At 40.6% G+C, this 15,391-nt stretch overlaps 1 protein-coding gene across 1 annotated transcript in view; it reads right to left on the bottom strand.

Moving 5' to 3' along the window:
• TM9SF2 (transmembrane 9 superfamily member 2) overlaps nt 1-11,144 on the bottom strand; it is a 29,973-nt gene extending 18,829 nt beyond the window's left edge. Inside the window, exons 1-4 of the mRNA XM_063126099.1 lie at nt 10,928-11,144; nt 6,506-6,573; nt 3,749-3,842; nt 518-645 (exon numbers count right to left, since the gene is read on the bottom strand). Coding sequence (XP_062982169.1) covers nt 518-645; nt 3,749-3,842; nt 6,506-6,573; nt 10,928-11,056 — 419 coding nt within the window. The 5' untranslated portion in view covers nt 11,057-11,144. The remainder of the gene's footprint in view (nt 1-517; nt 646-3,748; nt 3,843-6,505; nt 6,574-10,927) is intronic.
• Between the last annotated feature and the right edge of the window lie 4,247 nt (nt 11,145-15,391).

Below are 15,391 nucleotides of genomic sequence, written 5' to 3'. Positions count from 1 at the left end.
GAATCCTTTCACACACAAACTCCACCTATTTTTCTCCAAAGTTTTCTTGACTACAGCAGACTAATTTATGAGAAAAATATGGCTTATGTTGTTGCTATTGTTAAACCACTGGGAATCAGAGCCCCTTGCAGATTTACAGTAAATCACGTGATGATTTACTAGTAGATCCAGATCTACTTTCTGCCCATACGTTCTAATCCAGGGCTTCAAACAGACTGGCAATGAAAAATAATAATTAAATATCACACGAAAAGTACATCCCTACATTTTTCACACATGTTAACTTGACACATACCTAACTCTCTCCCCATTGAAAAAACCTGGGTCTTTTAAAATGCTTAATTTGGCTAGATCATGCTTTACCTGTGCATTGATAAAATCCTGTGTTTCAGCATTTCAAGGCAAATTAGTATTGCTTCTATTGTAACATCCACATATCATAAAATGCAGATATGTTAATATTTTATATCTTCTGCTAAAACTAAACTTAGACATTTAAAATTAAATGTGAACTCACCAATGATGCTGATAGTTCAGTAGCATACTCTTTTTCAGAAATTCCAGTTTTTGCTTGTCTTTTGGGTTGTTTGGATTATATACTTTTTTACAAACAGGCTCGCATGTCTTTTTTTCTTTAAATGTAAACTGAGAAAAATGAGAAATACTTAGGTTATAAGGAGTGTTTCCCTTTAACACAGTTGAACATCAAAAAAACTAAAAAGTAAGCTGCTAGCTGTGAATTCACCATTGGTTCTCAAGTCAATCTTTTATATACTATTGTTCAACTAATAGATACAATCAGGGCACCATGTGCCTAACTGTGCACTATTTGCTCTGCAGGAAGAAACTCCAAATTCTAATACAATTTTTAGTTTGGCCAAGTATCCAACTACACCACAACTAAAAACTATTTTGAACACTTATGCCTTCTCTTAAGCTAGAGGAGAATTCGAACCAAGGCTTTTTTTAACCTGAACTGAGAAAAAATATTCAGGTTACCAGTTCAGAAAGATGGGATAAAAGTTTACAGGTTGTCAGCTAGGTTGCCCTCTTTGAAATGGCAGACTCTTCCAGCCAAATATTACTAATGCTAGTAGTAGTATCACAAACACATTCAGACTAATACCTCGGTGGATTACACATGCTGATCTTATCTAGGAATCTTTAGATAAGATCAGCATTCTCTTATTGGTTCCTTGTCAGTTACCAATAAGCAGCAAACAGAAAGCCTATTTGCTTTAAGGCCATTTTTTAAAATGTTGTCTCAATCAAAAAAGAGAAAGTAAAACCAAATATGATGGGTCCTAGGAGAGATTACAGTGATGCAATCACTGCAAAAGAAAGTTGTTAGTGGATCACAATGAGGGCAAACTATCATAATTACCATAGTTCCTGCTGGTTTTATTGTTGGTTTTATTGTTTTAATTGCTGCTTTATTAGTTTTAATATTTTATGTTAAAATATTAACATAATATGTTAATTATGTAATTAACATAAGCTGTTGTAAGTTGCCTTGTGAGGGTTTCTGCCCTGAAAAGCGGTTTAGAAATGTTTTAAATAAATAAATAAATAAAATTGTTAATAATACTTTTCCTGCAAAACTTGGCAGCCAACTGTTTACTGTAATAAAACAGGGAATTTCACCGCAAGCAATACTTTCTCAAAATCTCCTGCAATAAGATATGGATATGCCATTCCTGTATGAGAAAGGATTCTAAGAGAATGAAAAAACCCAGAATATGAACATTTTTGCAAATTTAGGACCATTATAATGGTTTAGATTCCTTATGACCAAGGTTGGTCCTCGAACTACAAAGATAAGATTGTGCCTGCAGCAGGAGGGTGGGGGAGAGACATTGCTGAGATGGAAACAGGACAAAACACTATTTTTTTATTATTGTATATCCCACCTATATACAAAATAACCTAGGCAATATTTTGGCAATTACAAAGCAAGAACTCAAACAACAGTAGTACCAAGCAATTTGCTGGGTAGTTAAAGAATGCTAGTCAGTGATAAATGCCCTTAGCCACCACCCTGGGAGTGGGATACTTGACTCTTTTCTGTCATAGGACATGTTTATAAACACTTTAAGGCTTCTTAAGGAGCCCCTGTCACTTAAAGATGGTGACTCATTTACTGCAATTCCCATGAAGCTCAACCAACTGTTTCTGAAGTAGAAAGATGCTTTCCAGGTAACACTTCTCTTCTAGAGATTGGGTGCCTTCCATTTTATAGCTTGGGAATAGACTGAAGCTCTAGTCTAGTCTGCTTGTGTGCTGTTTTGGGGCAAACAAGACATAAGGCATGCCTAGGAGCAGCCTACTCAGATGTTTCCAAGCTAGCTATGTTCATCCAAGCCTATGTTCATTGGCACAAATGAGCCTTGGCCAAATGGTGGAAATGGTTCTCTCTGAAGAGGTGATAATGAAAACCCAATTTAGAGCAAGAAAGATTCTGCAGCCGTTCACAGAATACACAGACAGCTACACAGAAACCAACAATTTTCTTAAAGCAGGGCCACATCAAATGGCAGACAGCAAACGCCATTGGGCCCTGCCAGATGGCAGGCCACAGCGAGCGATTTGGGTGGCTTGATGGCAGTGCTCTCAAGAGTTATAGGCCCATGCAGCTGGACTCACCAGCATGCCTATCATTTCAATTTTCCCACAATGCAATGCCTGCTTTGCATTGTGGGGAATGTTGCAGGCATTGCATTGTGGGGAAACCTGACTGGGTTTCTTATGCTCATCTGTCCTCTTTGGTCTCTCTTCACCATTCTGCAGCCAAGATTATTTTCTTGGCTTGTCGTTTTGACCATGTTTCTCCTTTGTTGAAATCTCTTCATTGGCTTCCGATCCCATATAGAATTCAGTATAATCTTCTTTTGCTGACATTCAAAGTGGGTCATGGTCTTGCACCTTCTTATTTTTCCTCTCTCATTTCACTCTACCATTCCCCCTCGTACCCTCCGTTCTTCAAATGTTATGTTGCTCTCCTGCCCAAGAGTTTCTATCTCTCTTGCCCGGCTTCGCCCATTCTCTCCGGCTGCCCTGTTTGCTTGGAATGCTCTTCCAGAGCAACTACGTACCACGAGTTCCATTGTAGATTTTAAAACACGTTTGAAAACTTATTTGTTTTCAATAGCTTTTGGTATTTTAGCTTGATTTACTGTGATTAAATCCCTATGATTATTCTCTTATTTCTGTTCTGTGAACCCTTTCCCCCTTCATATGTTTTAATGTGATTTTAGATTGTAAGCCTCTAGGCAGGGTATCACTGTTTTATTTATATATTTTGTACAGCACTAAGTACATTGTTGGTGCTAAATAAATAAATAAATAAATAAAGGCTTTGCTGTTCCTGTCAGAACTACTGCCACACTGTCTCCCCACTGTAAGGCAAGCAGCTCAGCAGATAGCCTAAGGGCTGCATGGCTGGACTCAGTAATGCCATTTTAATTTTCCCAAATGCAGTGTCTCCATCACAGTAACTACATTGTGGGGATATTTAAATGGCAGCCACACCAGCAAATCCAGTCAACTCAGCCCTGGCAATCCTGCTAGGAGCAGCGAGGAAACAACACATTAAAGAGTGGCCCAGCATCAGTGGGCCCTTCCAGAGAACGCCATGTGCTGCTGGTGCAGGACCTGTCCTAAAGCCTGCCTTAGTTAATATTCATCAATTTGTATAAATTATCAACATACCAGCAACCAGGATCTTTGATATTTAAAATGAAGCATATACCTTATATGGAGATGGTTCAATCCTCTCTCCAAATAATACCTGACCAAGATTTTCAGATGGACGTTTCTTTCCCCCTTCTTGGCAAAAATCAAACCTATGGAAGAATGTATAACTATTTATTGTGTTCCAGCATCCCAGCACAACCTGGAACACTTTATTATCTTTTATATCTAGAACATACATTTGTGGAGAATTGAATCTTTGGCAAAAGGCGATCTCATAGTTATCTTAGAGCAGCGTATTAATCAATTTCACAAATCAACCTTTTGGGTCTTATTTTAGTTAGAGCTGAAGCAGTGAAATGGACTTGCTTTTCTGCGTTCTCTGAAACCCAGAATGAAGTCTCACTACTCCTTCAAGCCCCCTGCATAAGTACTAGAGATACGGAGAAAGAAAAATGTGGCAAGAGTTTCTATTGCTGCTTCTCCAAGTCCAGGAAAAATGGAAATACCCAGGTTTTCAGGCATACCATTCATCTGAGTTTTCTACATGTTGCAGGCAACTGGAAAGAGGGGAGCAGAATTCTGTACTCTTAATTCAACTTAGGGATGATGACAAGTGAATTGGTGAATTCCTGGTCATTTAACTATTATAACATCATATTTTATTCATAATGGGTGGGGACTGGGAAGGGCAGGGCAGAGAAAGGAAGGATATTATTCACCTTCTCTTAATTTTCAAACTTATCTCACCCCCAATCTGGCCACAACATACCCTATAGAACGCACTGTAACTGTTCCTCTAAGCTAAAGCTTCTTTCTACTCTTGACCCCGAATTCCCTGATAACTCACTCACTCTCTCCAACCATGCTTCTTACCCCTCACTGCCATCACTGCTTCTGGAAGGAAATACCTTCAAATGTGGTTTTTCCATCCCTGCAGGGGTAGCTGTTTTATCACTTGAAGCAGCTGCTCTAACAAGGGAGGTAGGAGCTCTCTTGAATGCACTTCTTCCCATTTTCAGCATTTGAGGCAATGACAGAAGACACAGTGTGAAGATGGAAATGAAAGGAGAATGTGGCTGGCAGACCTGCTACTTTCCCTCCCAATAATGCCTCAGCTGAAGAATGCACGTTGACCCAGAAGTTGACTGATTTCCATCCTGCTGGCCCAAGGCTAGAGCACATGAGCCAGCCTCTGTCATTTGGGGGAAGAATGAAGGGGTAAATCTAATGAGACCCTCCATGCTATTTTTGGAAAACATTGCAATCTCTACCCTCACCTTGCATACAAGGAATCTCCTAAAAGTGTGTCCAATTATCTGCCCAATTTGGGGACAATTTCTTTTTTCATACTTGCAAAATTCTACAACAGTGAAATTATCACTTGCTGTTAAGATTCTTTGCACATATATTTTAACTTCGATGTGCAATGGAACGTTTTAAAAACACAAGAACAGATTAAGGTAATGAGGTCCTAGAATTGCTTTTGAAAGCAAAGACATGCAGCCAGAAAATACCTGACAGCCTCTTTGCAATAGCAAACAAACACAATTTTATTATGCCTGCTTTTTTCACAAAATTTAAAAGGGAAACTCTAAGGAACTTCTTGGATAAGCATGCAATTTAGAAATACATTCACTGCATTTAAACTATCTTAATAAGATAGCCTAAGAATAAATACAGTATTAGGAAAACACATTCCTCTATTAATGGAAATAAAACAATGTTAAGTGTAAATATGCTGTTTAAAATATTTGTGGAGTATATTGTCTTCAGTTACCAGGTCTTTTTGTGCACACTTTTTTTTAATAAAAACAAGTGTCAGTTATGATTTTCACATTAAGAACATAAGAACAGCCATGCTGGATCAGACCAAGGGTCCATCTAGTCCAGCACTCTGTTCACACAGTGGCCAACCAACGATTGGCCAGGGATGAACAAGCAGGGCATGGTGCAACAGCACCCTTCCACCCATGTTCCCCAGCAACTGGTGCACACAGGCTTATTGCCTCGAATACTGGAGATAGCTCGCAACCATCAGGTCTAGTAGCCATTGATAGCCTTAGCCTCCAGGAATTTATCCAATCCCCATTTAAAGCCATCCAGATTGGTGGCCATCACTACATCTTGTGGTAGTGAGTTCCATAGTTAGCTTGGCACTTTACTCTCCTCTGGCAAACAAGATTAAGTGCCTGGGGGGGGGAATTATCATCATATTGTCCAAATCATTCTGCGATACATAGGTAGAAATAGGCAAGCTGATATATGCTAGTAGTACTTTCACAACTACAGGACTCAATTTGTTACATAATTAGTAATGAAGAACATTTTCCAAATTTCTAGATTTACTGCACGAATGCAGTAAAATAATTATGTTTATATGGTGATGGCCCATATGCACATCAGTTTAGACATTATTCCCAAGTTTGTCTTATTGAGAACACTGCAACTGAATCACAAAACCAACTTCTACAACTGAGTAAATGAATCCTATCCTCATGACAAATGTTAGAAGCAGGATTTAACAAGCTTAAATTTGATAGCAAGCAACTAAGGTTGAAATCCTATGCATGTTTAGACAGAAAAAAAGTCCTGCAACTCCCAGCATTCCTCAGGCAGCATGGTTGACTGGGGGATGCTGGGAGTTGTAGGACTTTTTTGTCTAAACATGCATAGGATTGCACCCTAAATCAATTATTGACAGCACAGTTGAACTAGGATGAGTCATATCCTTTTACTTTTTTTTTTAGCAAAGCATTCAGGAAGTACTTCTACATCATAAATCAAATCAAATAAATAAATATAATGTACTTACGCAGTGTATTCATAAGGAAGGACCGATTCCACGGAGTCCAGTCTATTTACAAACAGCTCTATCACAGACTGGAAAAGAGGCAAGAATAAATTACTAGAGTTACAATAACTTAAGCAATACTGATAGTGATTATCAAAATATTTTATAATTATTTATTTTAAGTAAAATGCCAAACTACTCAGTCAAATAAATAAAATAAGTGTTTTTGTATTATGTATTGCAAACAATGGAAAAATTTAAAACTACATGAATCTTTATTTAACCTACTCAGACTGAAGTAACTGAACGTCAATAAGGGGAACAGTAAACATTTAAAGAGAATTTTTTAAAAAAAGTTTATTGCTGAAATATTTTATCAACACAAATACAAACAAGAAAAATCAGCCAGTTCAGAGCATCATGTAACTGGAAATGGTAAATGGTGCAAAATAGTCTTCTGAACAGGAAATTCCACTGTGTAAGAATTCAGGATTAAAAATAAATTATATGGTTATCACTGTTGTAAACCGCCCAGAGAGCTTCGGCTGTCGGGCGGTATATAAATGTAATAAAATAAATAAATAATAAATAAATAAAATTATGCATATGCACAGTGAAAAATAGCCTCCAAGAAAACAAATCACATATTTCCTACAAATTCCCGTCCCCCTCCGCAGCAATATGTCAACTCAGACAAGAGGGCCTAGCATCCTAGCAACTCTGAATCCTGAAACATTTTCTTTTAGAAATTAATCCTTTGCAGGCCCCAATCCTTCTGTGTGAAAGGATTGCACTGTCAGGACTAAACCCAGGGCCCCTGCAGTTTCTGATAATTCCAATTCTAATTCAGAGCCGGAACTAGAACAGTTAGACTAGAACGCAGAGGAAATTACCAAAGAGACTCCAGGGATTGGGGAAGACTCTTCTCAAGACCATGACAACCAAGTGGCCCAGGCTGAGAAACCCCTTCCTCCCCCACATATGAAACTATGTCCCCCTCCAAGGAGGAAGAAGAGGGGCGAGACTTGGTTGGTGCAAGGGCACATCATGGGCGGAATTAGGGAGTTGTTTGAGATGCTCTGCTGGAATAGCCACTCACCAGACTCAACACAAAAGGGAGCCAACCTAAGGAACGGCCTTAAGCGGCCTTTCAGGTTCTGCAGTAATTACCTTTTGTCAATTTGGTGGCAACTTTTCTATCTTGCTAAAGCCTTACCTAAGAGAGAGATGAGGATTAGCTATTTAGGCCCTGCAGCTGTCTTTGAGAATCACTGAATCTGGTTTATGGAAAACCTTGCTATTAGCATAATGAACCCTAACAGCTTGAAGACTGGGTCTCTGTTTGTTGATTGTGTAGAGAAAGCATTAACATTTTGACAAGCACTTCTTTGCTTTTCTTCCTTGTCTCCCCACCTTACTCCTTTTTTCATTGTGTTTCTCCACAACACTCAAAAGAGATGTAGCAGCTCCAGCCCTACTCACAGGCAGGCTTTGTCCATCCATCCATTCAAATATGTAACAAAACAGGTTATACAACTTTAAAGCCACTCCCACCAGTAAGTTATTATACTAATAGACTGGCATACATGTGCATCTGTAGCACACTGAAACTGCAATCACCCCCACCAACACCCCAAAAGTCATAAAAGTAGTTTGAGGAAAAATGGAATGCTGAGGGTGAAATATTATCAGGACAACGGGTTGGGAAGTGCATTATGTGCGGCTCAAATTAGCTAGACATTAAGAATACCAGGATAAAACATTAGGATAGATTGGTTCTTGGTGAATAGCTAGACTGACATGATATCCTACCATGAGAATAGCCCAGCTGAATCAGACCAAAGATGTACCAGCTTTCTGTTTCCAATAGTAACTAGTAAAATATCTATACAAAATGAGCCAAGAATTCTCCACCCATTATTTGTCCCTAGCATAATTCCTCTGAACATGGGAGGCTCCCTTCAGCTATCTTGTGTGACAACCACTGACAAAGCCATCTAAGCTAGAGCACTGGATGTTACCACATTTGGGGGGGGGGAAGTAGTTCCTAATATTAATTAGGCATTTGGTGAAGCAGAACATTCTTGTTTGTACTACAAAGAGTCAGGTATTCAAGACTGACAGACAGGTTTCCCTTTATCACACTAGGACTGCCAATCTAGCACCACCAAAGAAATGCCAGCATGGGAAGATTTCAGCATCATAATACAATGAAATTACCAGAGTTAAACCTGAGAATGTGAAATATTTCTAATGATGGAATCGAATTGCAAAATGCAAAAAAACAAAAACAAAAAAACACCAAACCCTATATTGACCTTAAGTTCACATTTAAACTTATTTAGCACACTTTGGGAGAAATAAAAACAAAAGTAAGGCAACCATAAATATCTGCAATACTGACAATGTTGGACAGGATGCAATTTTGTTTCTTTTTAATTTTACCATACCATCCATAGCCTTTATTCACCTGAGATTATTAAAACTGGTCTCTAGAGTGACGTTGCAGAGCCCTAGGATAGTTGTTTTGAGGGGTTTTTACATTCATACCGAGGCTACCTCTGGAGTTTATGGCATCCATGAGGTTGTTTCAAGCTGTTATTGGCCCAACAAGGCATGACCCCCGATTTAGTCTTTGTTGTCCTGAGGAAAGAGAGGTGTGGTCTCAAGCAAAGAGATGTCTGGAACTAGGTGGCTGGCATAATCCTGTGGTTACCACTTCTTGGTAAAGTTTGGACTTATAACCTCAGTTTTCCCAGGAGGAGATGGGGACCGATTTGAATAGCCTGTCCATGGAAACAAATGGAATTTGATTTATTCTGGAATCGTCTGGAGGATTTTCTGGTGAACAGAGCTGACAATCCAATTGAGGTGCTGGTTTCACTTTGGAATAATGAGATGAAATGGGCCATCAATACAATAATTCATGAGTACACTCTCCAGCACTGTGGAGCTTGAATGCCACCATGGTATTCCAGGGAGTCAAGGGCAATGAAGCAGGATGGATGATGGCTAACACACAGGTGGCAGAAGTCTGGTTGCAGAGAAGTCAGGTTGCAAAGTCAATTGAACTTGAGTAAGAACATATAATAGTGTATTGTATGGCAGTGAGAGCAGTGAAAAGGGCTTATTTCACAGCTTACATTGCATTGTAGTGTAGTCTTTCCAGTGAAGCTTTTTAAAGTGGTCTGGGGGTTGTTAACATTGGCTCTGGTAAATGGAACTCTATCCCGTTCAGAAACCCACTGTGATTCTTCTACTAGGCCGTTTGAGGAGAAAATTGCTCACCTTCAGAGCAACCTTAACAATGCATTTATTGCTGTTCCAATTTAGGCGTCCAATGCTGGGTGTCAGGTGTCATGGGATCAGTTTCAGATTTTGCAACCTGAGGACATGGGCAAAGTGTTTGCATTCACACATCTAACCAAGTGATCTCTTGAACTTTGCCATTCTTGGCTGATTAAAGCTAGCCAAGGAAGTTTGACCAGGTGGGTCCTGGGTCCAGTGAATATGTCCTTGCAGGAGGGGGGCAGAGCCTTGAAACCAGTGGTGGCATGTGCTGGACTCTTGCCAATTACTACAGGAACATAAACATCCTCTTTTGGAGTAAGGTTCCTGAGAGAGTCACAGCAGGGCAACTGCAGCCATTCTTGGAAGATAATGATATCTTGACCCTATCCAGTCCAAGTATTAAGCCAATGCCAATTCTTGAAGCTACATCATACTAAAATAAGAGGCCAGCTATCTTGTGTGACAACCACTGACAAATCTCTTCCAAGTGTTTAATACTTTTAAAAAGCCATCTAAGCTAGAGCACTAGATGTTACCACATTTTATGGGGGGGAAAGTAGTTCCTAATATTAATTAGGCATTGGGTTAAGCAAAACATTCTTGTTTGTACTACAAAGAGTCAGGTATTCAAGACAGACAGGTAGGTTTCCCTTTATCACACTAGGACTGCCAATCTAGCACCACCAAAGAAATGCCAGCATGGGAAGATTTCAGCATCATAATTCAAGGAAATTACCAGAGTTAAACCTGAGAATGTGAAATATTTCTAATGATGGAATCGAATTGCAAAATGGACCAGTCTGTTAGCTGCCCATTCCCACGTGCCTGAACACTGGCAGAATACAGACGAAGCAGGAGAGGTGCAGCTGGGCATTCCTAAAGCCTTCCTGTGCATCCATTTGGTTTCCAAAACGCAAACGACGCCCAAGCGGCCTCCAACTACGAACCTGTGGGTGGGATCCTGTCTTCGCTTCTACCATTATACCAGACAGCGGATATTGTTGTGAGGCTGCCGCCGCCGCCGCCGCCCAGCCCCCATCAGAAACATAGCATCACACGCAGTCGCCTCTTCTCCCGCTCCCCTCAGCGGAAGTTTGAGGGTGAGCCGTTCCTGCTGCCCCAGTCCCCATCATCCCCGTCAGGGCTACAGACCTTACAATCATACTTCTTCGGGTCATCGCAGAAGTTGACGGGCGCCAGTCCGGGCAGGTAGAAGGCCGACGCGAAGGGCTGCGTAACGGCCAGGAGCGCGACGCACAACATGAACCGCGGCGCAGCCATAGCGAGGGGAAGGGGGGGAAGGGATCAGGGGTAGGGAAAAAAGAAGGAGCCGAGCCAGCCGAGCCTTCCCTGCCGCTACTTCCGACTTCCGCAAGACACGTCAGCCCGCGCGCACCGGACGGCGAGACCAAAGTGCGCGGAGAATCACTTCCGCCCACCTTCTTGCCCTGGTTGCCATAGAAACGGCGAGAAAAGGAGGCCCCAGGCGTGCATGCGAGTCGAGACTGAACTTTGTACAATGCCCAGTTCTCTGAAAATACTCAGACCTCAGGAGGGGTGTTTGTTTGTTGTTTCTTTAAAAGTTTATATATAAACACACACAGCACTCTTTAATCCTCAAAGGATTCCCGGAGCGGCTAGCAATGTAAACCTACAGATTAAACAGTAACCAGCACATTAAAACGGGATAGTTACAGAACAGCAGCAGCAGCTAAAACTATTTCGTTAAATTTATTTTATTTTATTTACTGTATTTTAACCCACTTTCCAAGCATCTCCCAAATTGACTCATATCAATTAAAAAAAGTGAGACAGGCTTTCAAGCTTACAAACGAAAATGACAAGACACTCAAGGAAAAGATGGAGAACTGTTTTTCAAGGACTTTACAAGGTGGTGAACTCTAAGCGGGTATTTAAATGCGCTTCGTGCCAGGCTAATTTTGCCTTATGTTCTTCCTTAGGTTCTTGTGCTGTCCCAGGGCCACTATTAGTTGGAGCTAAGTGTTCTTTCTGACAGTTTTAAAGTTCATTTAAAACCAGCAAGGTAAAATAGGATGACCATATGAAAAGGAGGACAGGGCTCCTGTATCTTTAACAGTTGAATAGAAAAGGGAATTTCAGCAGGTGTTATTTGTATGCATGCAGCACCTGGTGAAATTCTCTCTTCATCGCAACAGTTAAAGCTGCAGGAGCCAAACTAGAGTGACCATTTTAAAAGAGGGCAGGGCACCTGCAGCTTTAACTGTTGTGATGAAGAGGGAATTTCATCAGGTGCTGCATGCATACAAATGACACTTGCTGAAATTCCTTTTTCTATGCAACTGTTAAAGATACAAAAGTCCTGTCCTTTCCATATGGTTACCCTAAACAATAACAGAACATTGATAAGGCCTAGGCATTTGCATTACAGTGCCCTGCTTTTGGGCCAAAGTTTGCACAAGGATAAGTATTCCCAATTCCTTCTACAAATTCTGGGGATCCATGCCAGTTTTGGTTGGACACCAACTGAATGAACCAACATACACAACCAGAAGACATGACTAATGAGGGTGTTTATAGTTGCTAAATGTGTGATCCTTGCCAAACCATGAGAAATTGGTCAAAGAAATGCTCAAACAAGTTATCTCAGAGCATTCAGCATATATGCGGCAAGGAAATAGGGACAAATTTAAAGGTGTTTGGAGCTGTACATGGTCTAGATATCACTTGTACCACACCAGAGTAGGATGTCAATTATGTGAACTTTTGCTATGTCAGGAGGTTTTTGTATGATGTATCTTTATCATATAACAACCTGTATGTTGTTTTCTTTTTTATTTATAAAATGGGTAGAAGGGGAGAGGTAAATGGGCTGGGGAGGGGGAGGGAGAGGTGTTGCATACAATGGGACCAGTCTATATACACCAGTGTGGCATCACCAGCCTCTGTGACGTCTATTTAAACCTCTCCTTCACTGCCACTACCTTATTCTTTATCTCTCAAAGAATGAGGGAACAATAAATCTTCTTTTAATTACTTATTTGTGTGTGAGAGTGACTGTGTATTTACAAACCGAAGTAACGTAAATGACTGAGCAGACATGGTTGAAATAACAAAATAAAAATGTACTTTATTCATATAAGTAAAAGATTCTAAAAAGACACTTTAAGTTTGTTTAAATTGTACACATAAATCTACCTCTCTAGGAATAATCACCTCCAAATCCTATAAACCCCCCTTTCCTAATCCTATCCTGAAAGAAGCCTGTAATAAGCCAATTCACTCCAGCCCTCACTAACTCCCAACGTTGACTAACTCTAATTGCCAAACTGACTCTTACTCCCCCTTACTCTGGCTGAGTTTGGATGACACTTTAGGCAACAAGGGGGGGGGGGAATAATCCACTGACGGTGTGTTATTGTGCAAATACTCCCCACACAATATGTTGGCCTGCCGCCGTTGCACAGCTGAGGCTCCCTGATAGCAGCAGAGAAAGATTTCATTGTTCTTTGTATGCCTGCATCCGTGGAGAAGAATGTTATGTGCCAAGGATTAAAGATGGCTCCTCTGCCAAAGGGTGGCTGCAGGTGGCTACATGCCAAATTTGCATTCTGTAATGAATAGACTGAAAAATGAAGCTTTGAATGTAACCTATGATTATGAACCTTAACTCTCTATTGATGATGTAACCTAACTTGCTAAGCCAGAACTGGCCAATAGAAGGGTTGGAAAGAGACTAACACCCTCCTTTAGTCAGGGCCTATAAATGGACTGCGATTCCTTTGTTCGGGGGTGCCTCCATCTTGCATACCATGTGGAGAGCACCCCATACTGCAGTATTGGAAATTAAAACGATTAAGAGCATTCTCCACCCTCGTGTGTTTTATTAGCTATTAATGCGCCAGGGTAGCAAGCATTCAACCCCTTGAGTAACATTACAGCTCTCCATTGCTCCTCCCTCAGGCCTCCTGTCCCTGAGAGCTTCAGCTATGGGGCGGTATATAAATGTAATAAATAAATAAATAAATAAATAAATATCCCATCAGCCATTGCAAATTCTGTCAGCTGTAGAGGAACATCTGGGGCGCTTTCAGCTGCTCCTGTCAGAGGACTCTTTGTGCTCCCGAAATAGCACACTTAACATGTTAAAGTTGACAATGGAGCCTGCCACACAACATGTTAATCAGCGGGTGTCTGGATAAGCAATGGAGCAACCCGTTGTTTTTCTCCGTTGGTTAAATCCAATTACACCATAATTACACCGCTCCGAAATTTTTCAATGGGGAGCGGTATATAAGTATTCTGAATAAATAAATAAATCAGCAAAATAGCATACCATGAGTTGTGTGACCACTGTGTGTTGCCCGCCCGACGACACAAAAAGTAACTCAATGGACAATTGCCTATTTAATCAACCATTGCTTATTGTGTTCGATCCCAGCCTCTCTCTCTCTCTTTCTCGCTCGCTCTCGCTCTCCATTTCAAATCAACCAACCAATCAGATGACACCATTCACACTGCTCACCATTCTAATTCCCCCTCCCCCTTAGTTACCATTTCCTAAAAAGAAAATAATTGCCCACAGCAAATCCAAACCTTAAACCACACACTTAAATATACACATATAAACAATAGCATATAAAATATCATTTTGTCACAACCAGCCTTCCCCATTCCGGTGCTCTCTGGATGTTTTGGACTACAGCTTCCAGCATTCATGACCATTGGCCATGCTGGATGGGGGCTGATGAGAGTTGAAGCCCAAAATATCTGGAAGGCATCAGGTTGGGGAAGGCTGTTATACACTATCACAGAATATTGCAATAGCTATTTAGTTATGTTCATGAAAGCATAACTCTGGGAAGGTGTGGGGGGGTCCCCTCTAACTTTTGTATTGACTGCAGGACAAAAATCAATGTGCCTGCCTTGTGGAGCCCAATCTGTTTGTGGTCTATGGAGCTTATTCGCAAGGACGTATGCATAGGATTTCATACTTCATTTAGCTGGTGCAGTGCAACAGAAGTCCTCCTCTGAAGTCTGGGAGTCAGGACTGCAGACTGCAGTCTATGATCTTTTCTGATTCTACTTGTCAATCAGCTGCAACCTTCTCGATGTACAGAACAGGAGAACTGCAGCAGAGAGAACTTCCCTGGACTTTTCAGTTGAAGGATAAGACTCATTGCGCCTGTTGATATAACTGGTTGTAACTGTATAAGGAGGTTCACTTGGAAAGAAGTCCCATTGAAAAATAATTTATTTCTGAGTAAACATGGTTAGAAGATCAGGCTGCTTATACCAAAGACGAACAGTCTCAAAGGCATCACAAGTATAGGAATATACGAACCTTTTTCCTTCACCATTGTACACCGGGCATGGAATGACCAAAATCTTTTGTAATCTACTTTAAAATATATACATAGAATCCTGGTGGATCACAAATGTTTTAAATTTACAAAAGAAGGGTTCATACTAAGGATCACTTAACAGCACAATGAATATGTGAAAAGGATCCTAATCTTAAGAATAAGAGGTTTCATTTTGTCCGGCATAATTTACAAGAATCCACAAATAGGCACTAGATTTCCACCGAATGTAGGTCAATGGTCTATTCATGAAGCTAGGTCTACCTTTTTCTAT

Source organism: Elgaria multicarinata, chromosome 5 (assembly GCF_023053635.1).
Source record: "Elgaria multicarinata webbii isolate HBS135686 ecotype San Diego chromosome 5, rElgMul1.1.pri, whole genome shotgun sequence".
NCBI lineage: Eukaryota > Metazoa > Chordata > Lepidosauria > Squamata > Anguidae > Elgaria > Elgaria multicarinata.
Note: the sequence above shows the minus strand (reverse complement) of the source record. Positions and strands in the feature narration are given on the sequence as shown.